Source organism: Gymnoscopelus microlampas (genome assembly GCF_963454915.1).
Source record: "Gymnoscopelus microlampas genome assembly, chromosome: 17".
Lineage (NCBI taxonomy): Eukaryota > Metazoa > Chordata > Actinopteri > Myctophiformes > Myctophidae > Gymnoscopelus > Gymnoscopelus microlampas.
The window spans coordinates 7,487,683-7,505,682 of record NC_139954.1 but is presented as its reverse complement, the minus strand read 5'-3'; the positions used below and the strand labels follow the sequence as shown (position 1 = coordinate 7,505,682).

Sequence of the window (18,000 nt, the reverse complement as noted above, 5' to 3'; positions counted from 1 at the left end):
GGTACCGTGATTAGTGATGTGACGTTTTGGGAGCAACACCGTCGCAAGGGGAAGTAAAAAATAAGGGCTTTATGCTTGAGCTGTACAAATGACAACACATCTACATGAAAAGGTGTGAGCCGGAGTAAGTAAGATACTTGAGAGTGAGTAAACTATACAGTACAGCGAATGGTTCATGATCATGTGTCCAGGCTGAATATGAGAGGAGATGATCTTCTCAATACTTGATTTATGTAGTCTTTTTTTAAATCCCCTAGTCTCTAGGCCAAACTTTTAAACCCCGCCTATATTACAAATCTTAATGGATGACTACTGTACATTATCAACATTTCAGTCATGTAGAAAAATAACAAACAGAGCTAATATGTGCTGATGATCTGACCACAACAACAATTAATAACATAAAAAATACAATTCATATTCTTTGCCCTTCTTGGAGTCAGAAATATCTGCACCGGACTGGACTGGTTACTGCAGTAATTGGAGTTGTCATTTTACCCCCTAAAAAAAGTCCAATTTGTGTGCACGCATGTATGTGGCGTGCTCATTGACACATTGCCAATATGTAAATAAAAAAAAACAGCCATTTTATCTACTGTAACTCAGTGAAACCAGGGCCACTCATTTGAACCGACATATCTTCTGGATTACCATAATTTTCAACCAACGTTTCTCCCCCCTAAAAAAAAACACTCTCTCGCCCCAGACTACAGTCCACTGATAGCACGACATCCCGAAACGTAACTTTGGAACGAAGACCCTCGTCTTATATAGCTGCCACAATTGTGTTAGGCCTGGTAGATTTAAACAAATACACTTGTACAATATCCTATATTATACACTGATGTATATGATACAGATATGCAAAACTGGTTCCATATTACTGTAGACTATAATAACAATATACATATCAAAATTAACAGAAATACATAAGATCTACCCATGCTGTAGAGTCCATAACATCAAAAGAAACCATAATCCAAAATGAAACACCATGTCAGTTTTCAGAAACAAAACACAAAGAGCCCCGCCCCCGCCCCGCCCCACAGCGTTGTGGGTTTTTTAAAACCATGCATCTCTTGATGAATTAGTAGCAACAATGGACATGCAGATCGCATACATACTGTCGTAATGTAACGTGATAAAGGTCCACACCATTCAGATCTGACTACCGTTCACCGTGATCACACATCATAAGACAGAGACACATGTTCGCTTTCAAAACATGAAGGAGAAAAACTAAAATGAGAGAAATTAAATGAGTGGCTGAGCAGAGCCTTAATTTCAAGAGTAAAAAAATAACATGATTCGAACTCTCTTTCATCTTACTACGATGTCGTTGCTGTCGGATGGAAACCGAGTATGTCTCAAACCGTTTCTTTCGTATTACTATGAAAAAAAAACTATAATAGTGGAAATAGCCACTCTACAAGCTCACAACATGTTGCCATGCGACACGCTGCGAGCTGGTAGATCTGCTATTTTTGCAATTTTTGAATTTGAATCCTGAATAGTAACAGTTTGGGACATATGAGGTTTCCACCTGACAGCAACGATGTGCAGACACCTCAACTTTAAACATTTATACACAGACATTTCATGAGCGTAAAAGAGTGTGTAGTGCCCCCTGCTGACGGTATACGCACACTACTGACCAAGCAGAACACGATCGGTGGTGGACACAAGTACTCAACCCCAGTACTTGAGTCAAAGTATAGGTACTCCTGGTCAAATATTACTCAACTTATCTCCATATTTTAACTTTTTGTGATTTTTTGTAAATTAATGCCCTACTTGATTATACTACAGCTTTCACGTAAAAGTATCAAAAGTAGCAGATCCGCAAGCTGGAAACGCGGCGCGAAGCGACGTGCTTTGAGCTTGTCGATCTGCTACTTTTGCTGCTTTTGAATTTAAATTCTGAAAAGTAACAGGTTTTGGACATATGAAGTTTCCACCCGACAGAGACGAAATGAAAGTTGCTCTGACAAATTTGTACTTGAGTCAAAGTACTGGAGAACTTGCTTTAAAAAGAAAATACTTAAGTATTCATAAGTGCATGCTTTTAAAAATACTTAAGTATTCAAAAGTACAAATTACTTTTTTTATGTCAATGCCTTGCTACAGTATATTGAAATTTTGACATTTTCCCCACAGAAGATTTTCCAGAAATCTTCAAAAGATATCAAGTGGCTAATTCATAATTTTTACCTTCCTAGAAATATAGTGGAGTAGAATATTTGTGTTTGAAATGTAGTGGAGTGAAAGTCATGAAGTATCCAAGGGTACAAATACTCAAGTAAAGTACAGATACTAAAAACAAAAATGTACAGCACTGAAGTAAAACGCACTACTGTCCACAACAGAGATGAAAGGTCTGATGTCATACTAATGTAATGAGTATGTTCTACTATAAAAAGACACAGGTGAGTTGAAACACATGTTGGCCGTGGCGATCCTCTACTGTGAGTATCGTTGTTCCTTCCGGGTAGGCAGGCAGTTTGTAGCATCCTTTAAAAACGGTTAGAAAAAACAGAGAGTCTGTGCTGAAAATAAAACGCCACCGGTCTGACCGAGCCCCCCGTACAAAACGTCTTCAGGTTAGGATGCGACTGCAACAAAACGCTGGGTCAAGTAGCAACGTCAAATCCATCCAGAAGAATCCTTTTTTTTCTGTTAATCGACTGAGCTTGCATGACTGCCGAGAGCACACACACACAGCGTCCAAATCTGAATTCCGTTCTCATCTCTTGACTGAAAGGTAATAAAATAGCCGATCTAAAAGCTACCAACACGCGCCGATGAGTTTTGCGCTCGTAGATTGGCTATTTTCGAGTGCGACGACCGGCACAAAACTAAGTATTATGTTTTTTCAACCAGAGGGTCAAGACCCAAAAGTAAGTCATGATTTGTTCCTACGGGGTCGCCAAATTAGAACAACGTTAAGCGAGATACTGTATCTGTGTAATTCAGTATACTCTACTATGGACTGCAGTGTCCAGTGTTCAATTATGTTATATTCAAACAATGCTGAAGCAAAGACACACTTTGCTCACATTACATTGTTGTTTTACTATTATGTCAAGATGCACATATTTGTTGGTAGGCTTTTCCCCCCCAGTTATTATTTGACGGTATTTTGCACCTTTAACTTGCCAAACGTTAAAAAAAAAGCCACTCCTTACTTAAAGCCATTTTACTGGAGGGAGAAATGTATATAAAATAATGTAAAATACTGCATAATACAGTACACTGTACTACAATGCTATACTAGTGAACAGCAAGGAATTAGAAACAGAATTCAGAAAGGACAACAGTCATTGTCAAGCACGCACGCACGCACACACACGCACGCACGCACGCACCCACCCAATCATCCAGGTAACCCCATACAACAGTAATGACGATAGGCAAGCGGTCATCAGTCAGTGTGTTTGAAAGGATGTGTGGAGGTACTTGGGTCCGGGTGGGTTTTTCTACTCAGACTTGTGGCAGTACAGGTCTTTGAGGGCTTTCAGTTCCTCGATCAAGGTCTTGTTCTGGTTCTCCAGCACGGCCACGCGGTTCTCCAGACACTTGACGTACTCCTTCTTCTTCCGACGACACTCGCGGGCTGCCTCCCTGCAGGGAAGTAACAACACGACATTTTAAACACACACATAACGCTTGACACGTTTGTCACAGGTGTAGTGGTAGTTTATCCATCTTCTTTATTTGTTTGCGTTTACTTTATTAAGCCTACTTCCCGTGTTATCTGTACTTCACCGTTTTTTTTACTACATATTTCGGGTCCTTTTTAAGTTCTGTTAAGTTTACGTTATTTTAAGCTATGATCTAAAAGTTAAATATTTCCAACACACAAGAAAACAAAAGAGTGTAGTTCTAAATTAGCCTAGTGGCAGTGTACATAAGGATGTAATATCAACCATCCAGCAGTGTTGACAATAAATCAATGGCCATTTACTGTACGGTAGTATTAGCCTATATTGTTGTTCTAACAGCCATTCATTAACCCATTAAGACCTGGAACTGTGTCATTTTTAGATTTCAGCTAAAAAGCATTATTTTACACTTTGGGCTATTCAAAAATAGCAGATATACAAGCTCATAGCGTGGCACCGAGTACCGCGCTACGAGCTTGTAGATCTGCTATTTTTGAAAATTCGTGAAAATGTGTGCAAATCTTTGAATATATATATTTTTAAAGCGAACATTTTTAACTCAAATCTTTGCTTCTGGGGGTCCCTGGAACAAAATATTTTGATGGGGGTCCGCGGCCAAATACATATAATTTTGGGGGTTCTTGACATGAAAAAGATTGAGCACCACTGATATAGAAACATACGTTTTTCATAATACTGTTGGGATTTAGTAGACATGTAGAATCGGCTACAGGTCTCAATGGGTTAAAACATAAATAATGATAAATGTGTGTGTGTGTGTGTGTGTGTGTGTGTGTGTGTGTGTGTGTGTGTGTGCCAAGAAAGCATTATAAAAATAATCAACCTTCCACAACTTTTTTAGGAAAGGACTGCGCCCTCATAATCACAGGATGGACTTACTTCAATGTGGCTTTATTGCCACGACGTGTTTCACCTTGCGCTTCGTCAGGTGCTATATGTCACAGTATAAGCCTAAGCTTACAGTATAAGTCATTTTCATACCTGTTCTTCATGAGGCGGACCTCCCTCTTGCGGGTGACCACTTCGGTGTCCCTGCCCTGTTCGGGCAGGGCAGGGGAGGAGGCCATGACCACCCCGGGGGCGATGGTGCTGGCCGGGGCAGTTCGAATCTGATAGGCTTGGACGTCACCGGACGCAGCTGGGCAGGCGGAGAGATGAATCAAGGTGGTTCAATTAAAAACGTGGCTTCATTAACTGTGTGTTTCCATCCAAACGTGTGGTGAATTTTAAGCACTTCAGCTCACTTCAACTAACAGAAATATTAAATATACCACAGGCAAGGTAACAGCAAGCTAACATGTTGCATTGCGTATAATAAAATCACCGCAAACAGTATCGCAGATAATATTACAATATTTAGCACGTTGATTCATATAAATGATATATTTTTTTTAAATCGCTTCTCGTTTGTTCAATTCATCGAAAAGTTAAACGATACTACTGTACAGAAGCAGTAGAGAGAGGGCGGGGGGGGTGTATTCCCAACTATGTAAGCGCTCTGATGAAACTATCACCATGACCTTTTTCATGAACCGTAATGGGATATATCCTGCATGTAGTGCATCCTGCATGCAGACATTAAGGTTCTTGACTCCCCTGACTGTGTATGTACTCTTAAAACTACCCTAAAAATCATGGCTGACCTCAAATTACAGCCGGTCTTCGATTTCTACCGCCCCCTCCCCCGTCCCCCTGCTTTCTCTGGAGCTTTTACCGTTACTGTCCTACCTGTAGTCCTGTACTGTTGACCATCTTGTTAATGAAGTATTCAATCAATGAATCCATGTAGATAGATACATCCAAAGACACAATATGTTGCTGCGTTCTCACCTTGGACGACCACCTGGTTACTGGGCACCAGTATCTGCTGTCCGTCGCTGGTCTGGGCGTACTGGAGGATGGTGGTGCCCTGCTGGGCCGCTCCGGCGTTGGTCATGGTTAACGTCTGGATGCCCTGGACCCCGTCGGTACCGTTGTTAGCCAGCTGGATGGCCCCTCCCTGGGTGATAGCAACTGCGGGGGGGGGGGGGGGGGGGGGGGGGGGGGTTAGAGGAGGTGAGGAGAGGTGAGCAGAATAGTACTCACAGTGCTCTTTAGGCAAAGCGAGGCCAGTTTGTTTGTATGGCACAATTCAAATGTGCTTTACACAAAACATCATAAAATTACAGAGCAGAAGAACAAATAACTAAATGAAAGGCAGCGATTCTAGGGACATAAAGCAGACCTTTCCCAGATGACCTGAGAGGACCTGGATGGTTCATGAGATCGCACAAGATCACAAATGTATTTAGGCCCTAAACCATTTAAAACTGTATAGACAACAGTAGTACTATGGTCTAAAATGCAGAGGAGAAATCTCACGTATGGGCAAATATACAGTGACAGAAATACCCCAAAGCGGTGGGGACAGAATTACTATTATTATTACTACTGCTGCTAATGATGACCTCCTCTCTCCTGTGTACCTTCTGTTCTCTAGCACTTTTATTTGAATTTGATAAAGAAGCCTTTTGTTCTCCTTCTCCTCCATCCCAACAACATTACTGCCATTCTTCTATCACATAACACCAGAGGGAGCACATCTGACCTCGTTCCCCCAAATTTTGGCTCAAACCTGGGGAAAAATGCATTCTACTATGCTGCTACCAAAATGTGGTACAGTATGCCCTATTAAAGATCTAACCTCCCAACCCACACTCAAAACTAACCTAAAAGAGTGGCTGACCTTAAAATATAAAATTAGGATTAGTTTAACACCTTTGAGCCCTTTGGTAATAGTATCCTTTGCCCCCTACCAAACCCGTCCTTTCTCTGTAAATGTTCCTTTCGATGCTACAGAGTTTTTTTTTTTACGATAATGTACTGTATTGTATTGTGTGCATGTATTACTGATGAATTGTTGAACTTGTTAATAAAGTATTCAATCAATCCTCAATCTTCCATATCAGTGTTTAACTCTGAGAGTGTATACAGAATGAACCAAATGGTCCATTTGTGGACCCTCTGGTGTCCAAAGTGAGAAGCCAGTGACCTACTGTATTGGCCGCTGCTGGTCTGGTAGATGGGCATGGACGCCATGGAGGAGGGCACGGTAACGGTGGCGATGGTGGGCTGTGAGACGGCGACCGTGTTGGCGTCTTCCTCGGCCTTCTCCTCCTCGATGCGAGGCACCGCGGGGGCGTCCGATGACAGGTCGTTCAGGATCTTCCTGTTTAGGGGCACAACAATTCATTGAACCAATCGATTTAATGGATTAACGAAAAAAACTATACATTTTGCTTGACATTCTTTAATATTTAACTTTTTTCTTTGAACATTTTTTTTTAATTGTAAATATTCACCCCATGGAGACTTGAATTTTTGTTTTTGTCACATTCCTAAGCCAATAATTTGATGACCGGCAGCGCTCCGCTGGTCATCAAATTATTGGCTAATTAATAGTAAAGTATGATCCCATAAATGTTTTTAATTAATGATAAAATAGGGTATGTTTCTAGGGTTTCTACTGGTTCTACCGAGTGAAGACCTCGCTGCGGTTGCAGCCAATAGCATTAATTTCCGGTTGCATTTCGGACCGGATATAGAAAGATGGCGGATTTGAAATCGCTGAAAAATAGGCTCATACAGAAACCAATGGTCGTAACGTTGTCCATATTTTTTTTACGGTCTATGGTTCGGACTCGGTTCCACACGCATATAAATGCACACATATCTGTCTACCTGTAGGAGGGCCGCCGCGAAAGAATCTCCCGTCGTTTCTGAGAGTCTGTCACGCTGTCCACCGACTCCTGTGAGTCCTCACTCTCTGCTATGGTGGAGATCTGGAGAGGACACAACACACACACACACACACAATGATTACACATGAGAATGATTATAGTTCTTGGAGTCAAAACTTTAAATGGTATGGAATCGGACACTGAGCCACTTTTGGTAAGAAGAACTGGCGCTGCGGGATGTAAGTGTCCATGTACTGTATGTATTGTGCATCTGCATGTGAGTGTACATGTGTACTGTATGGACATGTGCATGTGAGTGCAGCCCCCTCTGTAAACACTGTAACTGATCATCTTTGGGTACAATATCATCCCAAAATACATTTTCAGACTGTGGGCAAAAGCAGTACACAAAAAAACATCCTCAGTCCGAGTTGAGTAACAAAGCATAGAAATATATCGTCTATGTCGGGTGGAAACCTCATAATGTCTGTTATTTTTCAGGATTCAGATTCAAAAATAGCAAAAGTAGCAGATCTACAAGCTCAAAACGTGTCGCTTTGCGCTTTTTCAGGCCAAGGACCCCCTAGCTGAGAAAGATGAAGCAGGGATCCCCTACTCTATATTGTATAAAATTGTGTTTCAGATTATACTTTTTTTGTTTACTTAGTCTGCTATTTTTTCCCTCTACACCTATAGCCTCTTTGCCAAAAATAGCCAATCTACAAGCTCTCAACGCCTCGCAGCGCGAGGCGTTGAGAGCTTGTAGATCTGCTATTTTCGGCTAATGTTCCCCTCAGAAAAGGAATTTTAGGGTTCAAGTGGTTAATGTAAAAAAAACTAAATCCTATCACACAAAGATTTGGCGGACCCCCTAAAGTAGCTCTGAGGACCCCCTAAGGGGCACCTGTTGAAGACCCCCTGGATTAGGCGATTATGTAATAACTGTGACAGGCTTACTTACAGTAAGTGGTCAAAGAGAGAAAAGAAGAAGTGTGGTCACCTGTACGGCCTGGACTTGCGGTGACTGGATAACGGAAGGCTGCGCCGCCTGGATCACGCCGTGGACCTGCACCGTCTGCCCGTTGGGCAGCTGGACCAGCGTAATGGGGCCCGTCGCCGCGCCGTGGCCGGCCGCCATCTGCACCTGAAACATACAACCTTCCTTTCATCCATATTCACAGTGTTTAGTATCATATCAGGGCCAACATTCAGGTCAACAAAAAAACGGTGCAGACAATCTTAACAATTTCCCTTTTTTTATACTTCTGGTCTGTGAGTACCTGTATTTGTCTAATATATTTGAAACTTATCTTACAAGAATAATACTTGCTACACTATTGTTGCTGTGGGACCGGCGGAAAGATGCTAATGTCTCCGGTAGGAGACTCAAAGTTGACACTTTAACTCTCTCAGTGCCAATGAAATAAAAACATTATTGCGAACTGTGCCAACATTTATTTAAAAAAAACATTATTTTTTTTTATTTAAAAACTCGGGATAACTCGGGGTTTGGCACTGAGAGAGTTAAGTGTCCTACCGGAGCCGCCGGCAGTCATCAAATTATTGGCTTAGGAATGCGACAAAAACAAAACATTTTTTGGGGGGTAAACGATCCCTTTAACCTTTTAATTAAATTGTTCAATAACATCTATATCATATAGATAGGCCTGATTAGTCTCGTCATATAGAATAGAATGCCTTTAGAGTCGCTGCACAGTGTACAATGACATTTTGTCCGACCCCTCAGTGGTACATGAAACAAATCCCCAACTATCAATGCAGCATGATTCAACTCTACACACATACATGAAAAAGGTATAAAAACAGGTATGAATATAAAAGTATCAATAACATATTCTGTACATATTGCTTTAGTCATACGAGCAGTAATCCACTTCTCTTGGCTTTAGGGCTAGGCTTCCATACTACAGTATGGCTATTTCTGGAATCACACACACACACACACACACACACACACACACACACACACACACACACACACACACACACACACACACACACACACACACACACACACACACACACACACACACACACACACACACACACACACACACACACACACAAATACACTTCCTACTATCATGTCACAGTTAGTTCATAACTCGACAAACTTGATATTGAGGTTCAGGTGGGGAGACTGTAGATGGAGGGACAGATTGAGCCTGGCTGGGTGTGTGTGTGTGTGTGTGTGCACACGCGCGTGCATGCGTGCGTGTGTCATTTGGGGTCCCAGGCGATGGCAAATGCCACCCCCTATAGTTTGCATTTAACCTCAAATTCAGTTATTTTATGTATATATTATTTTGTAGATTAATCTCAATTATATTATCCACAGTCATCCATCTACACGTGACACGTGACACACGTTACATGTTTTCTTGTGTGCAAACACACATTAATTAATCACTTTCAACCTGGTGTCCCTATTTTGGTCATACGCATTTTTCAAACATTTCTTTTAAGGCCAGACCTCACCAGTGCAACTAGTCGCAAGTCCTTGGAAGTAGTTGACACTTAAGTTGCATGTTGCAAGGAGTAGCAAGGAGTTGCATTGGTGTGGAGTCCTGGACTGTCTTTTAAATGGTGACAAATAGCAGATCTACAAGCTTTCAGACTTTTTTTCAGACAGAATTTTTTTGTAACGCCAGAACAATGGCTTCCATTAATAGCATGCTAACTTTCCAGGAATAGGAAGCCTGCAGTTTCTATTAGCTTGGATTCCCCATCGATGATGTCACTGGTAGGCAGGTTTCTGAACTATCCACAGGCACAGCCCTCCTCTGAGGCAGAGTGAATAGACCAAAATGGTGCCATATAAATATTATATATTACACTTTTTTGCCACAACCTAGTTTTTCTTCTGAAACACCTGTGTGTGTGTGTGTGTGTGTGTGTGTGTGTGTGTGTGTGTGTGTGTGTGTGTGTGTGTGTGTGTGTGTGTGCGTGCGTGCGTGCGTGCGTGCGTGCGTGCGTGCGTGCGTGCGTGCGTGCGTGTGTGCGTGCGCGTGCGTGCGTTGTCAGCGCGTTCCTGTACTCAGCAGGCAGACAGTAGGTCAGTAAGGTCAGTCAGTCATTACAGCCTACGTGGAGACACACAGCGTTATTGAAGAACCAGGATATAAATAGCATGTGTTTGGTAGGAAGGTGGGGAGTGTGGGCCCTGCCTGCCAGCATCAACACAGCAGGGCTCTGTCACTGCTAGCCTGGCATGACCTGCCTGGCAGGCACATTCCTCTGGTTACTGCACTACGGCTGGGGAATTCACCAAAAATATATAAAAAACGAAATTTTAACCCAATAACCGGCTTAATCGTGCTCAATGTGGGTTAATCGATTAATCGAGAAGCAGGGTTTTTTGCGATATATATATTTTTTAATGTCTTATATATCAATATTTATTTTAATATAAATGTTCTATAATTGGCTAAACCAATTAGTCCGATTAACCACTGTTGTACAATGGTACGCTATTTTCACATATATATATATATATATATATATATATATATATATATATATATATATATATATATATATATATATATATATATATATTTCTTTTTAGCGGCGCTAGCCGCTCTATACCTTTAGGTATAGAGCGGATATTAGCCCTCTATGCCTGGCTTTTGCATCAACGTTCTGATTGGTCAGGTGCGTCAACGTTCTGATTGGTCAGGTGCGTCAACGTTCTGATTGGTCAGGTGCGCCAAAGTTGTGATTGGTCACTATTCATGACATCACTATGATGTCATGAATATAGAATTCGATGTCTATATAAACGATGACAATGACTTCATCTTATTATTCATTTGGCTAAAGTCTCCGTCTAGGTAAGTTATTTAAAGTTAATATGACGAATAGAAAGAGAAAGATACAAGAACAGATGAAGGGTGAATGTATAGAAAGTCTGAGTTCGGGACCCAGTCATCCGTTATGACAGAATGGTTTGATAGAGACGATCGAGAATCCAAGAGTCCGTTAAGGTTCTGATTGGTCAGGCCCGTCAAGGTTCTGATTGGTCAGGCCCGTCAAGGTTCTGATTGGTCAGGCCCGTCAAGGTTGTGATTTGTCAGGCAAGGGGACTATTCATGACATCACTATGATGTCAAGGTTTATTTTTTATTTCCTCATGTTTTTTTTTGTATATATTTTTATTTGGCTAAAGTCTCCTTCTAGGTAAGTTATTTAAAGTTAGATCCTCAATTTAACTTTATCTGTCGTCGACGCTCTGATTGGTCAGACCCGTCAACAAAGTGATTGGTCAAGCTTCACATGACACATGGCTATAAACACATTATAAACACATATCGATGACATAATGTATTCAAAGGCGCCGCTACCTTCACACAGGGTGTGATTTTTTATTAATTAATTGTAATCTAGGCAAAAGTTATCGTGATATTAATTTGATGTCATATCGCCCAGGTCGCCTGATTATGGATTCCACCAACGCTCCAGGATTTAGACCCGCCTTACGTGTCTGATTGGCTCCCTGGCAGGCATAGTTTTACTGAGGTTAGGGTTAGGGTTAGGGTTAGGTTTAGGCATAGTCTTACTGAGGTTAGGGTTAGGGTTAGGGTTAGGTTTAGGCATAGTCTTACTGAGGTTAGGGTTAGGGTTAGGGTTAGGTTTAGGCATAGTCTTACTGAGGTTAGGGTTAGGGTTAGGGTTAGGTTTAGGCATAGTCTTACTGAGGTTAGGGTTAGGGTTAGGGTTAGGTTTAGGCATAGTCTTACTGAGGTTAGGGTTAGGGTTAGGGTTAGGTATAGGCATAGTAGCAAAAACGAGAACTGTCAATCACAGCGACTACTGACCAATCACAGCGCCGCCGGGTTTTCACGTTGACAACAGTAGCCTGAGTGACTGAGTGTTAGTTTAACACTGAGAGTGCTAAATTTTTGCTGCGTAGCTGTAGTGGTAGTAGTATTAACAGTATGTACCAGTAAAAGTACCAGTAGTAATATTAGAAGTAGTCACCTGTGCCAGCGTGGCGATCTGGGCCTGTGTGATCTGTTGGGTCTCTGTCTCTGACACAGCAGTCTCCACCCCCTGCTGGGCCTCTACTGCGGACTCCATCCTCATTGGCTGAGCTGTGGAGAGATGTGTCGTTAAAATCACCAACCAAGTTTTTTTTAGGCCTTTCAGATCCCTACGATGGCCTACAGAACATCACTGGCACATTCACATAGTGGAATATTATATAATATTATAAATAGTATGGTTAAAGGTGGGGCAAGTGATATTTTTTAGTTAAAACAAAATGTTTTTTGTTAAAATGTTAAAGCGCTATATTGTGAGATAGTATCATTACTATATAGAGTGTTTGTTCAGTGACAGGGGTCTCCCCATCTCTCCAGCTCTTTAGTAAACAGAAAATACATATCAGGAGAGTTCCGGTTCTAATTTGGTCTGCTCATTTCTTTGTGTTATATGTTCTATTTCAATGATTTATCCTCCTGTATCTTGCATGGGTTCTCTCTCCTGATTGGATGTAAAATGTATTTCCGTTCACTAAAGCTGGAGAGACGGGGAGACCCCTGTTACTTCAACAAACACACTATAGCAATGATTACAATCAGAATATAGAGCTATTTAACACTTATTTTAACAAAACGATATCACTTACCATACCTTTAATATCGTCTTTGTCGGGTGGAAACCCCATATGTCCAAAACTTACTTTTCAGCATTCAAATTCAAAAATAGCAAAAGTAGCAGATCTACAAGCTCAAAGCGTGTCGCTTCGCACTGCGCTTAGAGCTTGTGGATCTGCTACTTTTGAAGCTTTTGTGTGACGCTGTAGTATGGCGTTAATTTACGAAAAAACACAAAAAGTTATAAAAGATGGAGATAAGAGGTTTCTGCCCGACAGCAACGATATTTACATTGCTTATCAACCCTTTTTAATGTGTTTACAAAGCCCAAAAGCAAACAGAAATGTAATTTATTTATTTATATGTTACCAATGTTGAATCCCTTAGTTTCAGGACATGAGTCACAGCCCTACACCTCTTCCTGAACACTTATAGATCAGCTAAAACAGGACAAGCATTCCTCCCTTCATTACCACACCCCGGCCAACACTCCAAGTGTTGGCTCCTAGAGAGCAGTGGTTCTCAAACCTTTTCATGTCAAGGACCCCCAAAATGATATCAATTTGGCCGTGGACCCCCCATCTGAAAATGTGCCAGGGACACCCCAGAAGAGAAGATTCAAAATTATTCAAAAAATAGCCAACATAGATATACATGGATCAAGTGGTTAAAATGATTGTGACACTCGAGAACCATGAACTGCTTTTGCTGGGGACCCCCCTGGACCGACCCACATCTGAAAATGTTCTCCAATATTTTTTGCAGCTCTACAAGCTCACGGTGCGATGTATTTACGTTTGAATTTGTTAAACTGGTTTTGATGCAATAATAGCTCATTTTGCAGGGGACCTCCTGGAACCCTTCAAGGACTCCTGGGGGTTCTCGGACCCCACTTTGTAACAATGAAATATTTTCTATGCACTCCATTTTACGTGACCATTTGACCTGTGACCTGGGCTCATGTCATATTTACTCTGTTCTTGCACTTCCTAAGTGGTTCTGGATACGAGCGTCTGCTTAATGCCTAAATTGTACATTTTAGGGTTCATGTGGTTAAGGCACAGGGAGCAATGGCCTGGGCAATATGTCCCTGCTGAAAATGATGTACATTTAATAGTTCATCAAACATACTTTCAACTTAAAGTGATACATCGGCAGCTTTATAATGTGAGGCCCTCAAATGTAAATGTAGTGCCAGGCCAGGCAACCACTGTACATGTTCTGACAACTTGTCAACGTAATGTATAACTGCTGGGTGGCAGCGATTAACCACAAGCTAGTATGTTTGGAATGGTTTAACCGTTCGGTGAGGAGACAGTCAAGGAAAGGAGAATATCACTGATAACTGTATAATGGATAGACAGATGTAGATTCATCACATACATAGACAGATTGCTCAAACAGGGACAAGTGGACACAGAAGGGGCAGAGAAACTGCTGAGGCTAACAATAGCTAAATGACCATCTTTTTCCTAAACAGTCGGGGAGGGAGAACGTTTCCAAAAGGAAACTCATATTGCCATGCTGGACTGGATCATTAAACCAATTCAAAGAGGATTGTGTGATATGTTGTGCGATAGTCTGTGTGTGTGTGTGTGTGTGTGTGTGTGTGTGTGTGTGTGTGTGTGTGTGTGTGTGTGTGTGTGTGTGTGTGTGTGTGTGTGTGTGTGTAGCCTTCATTAAATGTGTCTAACAGATGTGTGTTGCAGGGTAATAATACTCCCTTATGAAGCCTATGAGGTCAGACTGGCTCCGATGCAGTCTGAACAGTGAACACACACCTCTTCAGAACCAGTGGCTCCCAAACCTTTTATCTCGAGAACCAAAAGAGACATTTGATGTCTCCCCAGGACCCAGGCTAGTGAAAATAGCAAATCTACAAATCTCAGCTTGTAGATCAGATTAAACGGAGGCTTAGATTTGACGATTGCACTCCATTTACATGACTATTAACCGTGTTGCTTGTTGACTAGGGTTAATGCCCTTTACTCTGATCTTGCACTTTGTCGCTTAGTACAGTGGTTCTCAATGTGGGGTCCGGGGACCCCCAGGGGTCCTTGTGGGGATTCCAAGGGGTCTCCAGGCAAAGTAGTTAACATTGCGTCACAATCATTTTAACCACTTTATCCACTTATATGTTGGCTATTCAAAAATAGCAGATGTGCAAGCTCACAGTGTGTCAATTCGTGCCGCACTAAAATATCAATATTTTTTACATAAATCTTCTCTTCTGGGTCTCTGGCACAAAACTTTTTCAGATGGGGGGGGGGGGGTCTGCGGCCAAATACATATCAATGTGGGGGTCCTTGACTTGATTTGCACCCAGGTGCTTTCATTGACCTCAATGTTAATGTCATTCCCCCACCACCCACCTTTTCTTTTGTTGAATCCCAGCCATTTCAATGCAAAATGTCTCCAAGTGCCCTCTGTGAGCTAGCCCACCACAGCTTGATAAACCTGTTTTTACGATGGGGTCTCACTGATAACTACCCCCCACCCCCCACCCTGGAGCTCTATTCTGATGGTAATCATTGCTATAGTGTTTGATAAGTCACAGGGGTCTCTCTCTCTCTCTCCAGCTCTCTATTAAACAGAAAATTGCATGCTGGGATACCAAATGTATCCATACGGACACTATAAACACAAGTCTGCACGTAGATGAATTACATTGCAAAATGCAATACAATGTCAAGTTAACTAGCTGTGTGACATTGTGTGTCAGGTTTGTTGAACTTCCAAGGTACCCCAGGCAGTGCCTGAAACTTAGTTTTTGTTTGATGGCTCCTAGTATAAGTCAAGTCAATATTAGATGGCAGGTTAACCTTGTTGCCTCAAAGATTTGTTGTTATAAACATTGTGCATAAATGTCATCACAACCCTGGTTGCCCAGGAAACGGAGCAAGTTGGGACACGGCTGACATGATGACGGAAGGCGCCACCCCACGTTATCTGTATAAAACTATGTATCTGTTAAAACTTCAGAAGAATATATCTGGAACCATACTTTTCCGATACTTGTAAGATCTCTTCCCTGAAATAAACCCAAATACTATTATAATGAGAAGTTTCCTCTGTTTATTGATGTCATTAATTCACATCTGACATGTACCTGCAGAAACACACTGCTCTCTCACTGTATTTTGGTGTTTTCACCGTTTGTTTTGGTAGACAGGATGTTTTTGGGCAACCAAAACAAAAGAGAAGAATTACAGAGAGGGCAATGTGTTTCAGCAAGTAAACACCACTACACTACTCCAGTCCACTAGCTGAGAACTGCTGGCATATCGACTATAGAGTGAAATGATTGGTTATAGAATGCATTTATTGTGTTTTTTATGTAAACACAGTGCAAAGTCACACACTGTACTATGCCCAGTTTAATGTGCAAACAAATGTTCTATTTTCACCAGAAGAATCAGTGAACCTGTGCATGTGCCAACAATGACTCATCTCTTAAAGTCTGATCTCAACAATGTGATATTTTATGAGTCAGGGAATCTCAGTATGAACCCTTTTTACAAATGCACACTCTCAAGAGTTGCAGGCCTCAAGGGTCCATTTGGAACCCCCCTCAAGGACCCCAGATGGTCCCTGAACCTCACTTTGACAACCAGCACTGAAAGAATGAGGCAGTAGTTTCAGATTGTACACTACATGTTTAAACATGTGTAGCACATGGTGGAGCAACGCCCCCCGGCAGTCATGCCTTTCCCTCCAATTCACTCATTCTCATCTTCACTCCGTCTGTCTGGGTCTGGGCTGTTACAGTGTCTACTGTCTACTATATGACCACAGAACGACAATATCTCACATCCAGTCCATTGTGTTATGGTGTTCCTTTCCCCCACAGTCTAATAGGCCTGTATAATAAGCCTCGGTGTCGATCAAGCCCACAAATAGCCTACAATTTATCAGGGCAAGATAACAAGACAACATCTAGACTTATATCAAAAGGGGCATACGTAAGAGATTTAAACGTATTTAAACAAATATATATACATAAAGTGATGGGAGTCAGGCGCACAGCTAATGGAATCAGTCCAATTGCATTTTAAGGCGCGATTGGTAGAAAGAATGGAGAACAAAAAATAATGCGCCAAATGTAAGAAGCCCTAGCCGGCAGACAGTGGCCGCAGCAAGCCGCACAAAGACTGAGACAGAGGAAGAAGCCCCTCCATTCATCATCATCCTCATCATCATTTCACCGTCAAATCACGCCGCCCGTCACACACTGTCTAAACATGCAGGAGGGAGGCTTCCATTCCGTCTGCCTCAATGACGGTTCAATCTGGGCATAGTGTGTTTTTTCCCCCCACCCAGCCAGCCGCAGCTCAGCCAGCCTCCCCTCCATCCTAACACTACAAGCCCACCGAGACGCCATGATCTCTTTGTTTCCACCGGGCCGAACCCGAGCAAACTAGCCCCGCAATCTAAAGGCCCGGGTAGGCTTCTCTCTCCTTATCCCTCCACCCCGGACGATCCGATCCTTCTCTTACCGATACGGACTCCCCTTTGCTTCGTCACTCCCGGTCCTCCGGAGCTCCACTTTTATTCCGGCCGACACGTAAGAGCCCGCGTCAGGCTGTTACACCTCCGCCGCGTCACCGAGAGAACTCACAACAACACGGACGATTGGAGAGGCTCAGGCGGCACAGTCACTAGCAGGCGGGAAGAGCCGAATGACGTTGACGAGGGGGCTACGCGAAGCTCCGAGCGTTTACGGAAGTAGACGAAGGTTCCCCCCGAAGCTGGACGAGTTGTGCCGAAACGCCCTGGTCTACTTAACGCTGGTTCATAGCGTTAGAACGCTACGTTACTTTCATGCCGTTGCCCGCACACCCCCCGGAAGCAAAGGCTGCGTCTGTAGTAAAAACTAAACAATAAACGTTCGGTACTCACCAAAACAATGACGGTTTTAAGATGTTGAAAGCCTACTTTCCTTAGTGGGAACCCTCGGAGCCCCCCACCTCACGTCTAACA

General features: G+C 42.4%; 1 protein-coding gene across 2 annotated transcripts; it reads right to left on the bottom strand.

Moving 5' to 3' along the window:
- Positions 1-1,050: 1,050 nt before the first annotated feature.
- On the bottom strand, positions 1,051-17,687 carry creb1b (cAMP responsive element binding protein 1b). Of its 2 annotated transcripts, none has more exons than XM_084084509.1 (8): positions 17,517-17,687; positions 12,404-12,516; positions 8,403-8,564; positions 7,404-7,504; positions 6,719-6,891; positions 5,514-5,696; positions 4,665-4,821; positions 1,051-3,621 (listed from the first exon to the last, which is right to left on the bottom strand). In XM_084084509.1, the coding sequence occupies exons 2-8, from the start codon at positions 12,506-12,508 to the stop codon at positions 3,477-3,479; spliced, it is 1,026 nt and encodes a 341-aa protein (XP_083940635.1). In that variant the 5' UTR covers positions 12,509-12,516; positions 17,517-17,687; the 3' UTR covers positions 1,051-3,476. The 2 variants fall into 2 exon arrangements, with proteins under 2 accessions (XP_083940635.1, XP_083940636.1); XM_084084510.1 differs by having other exon boundaries at positions 8,403-8,560; positions 17,517-17,525.
- Positions 17,688-18,000: the final 313 nt, after the last annotated feature.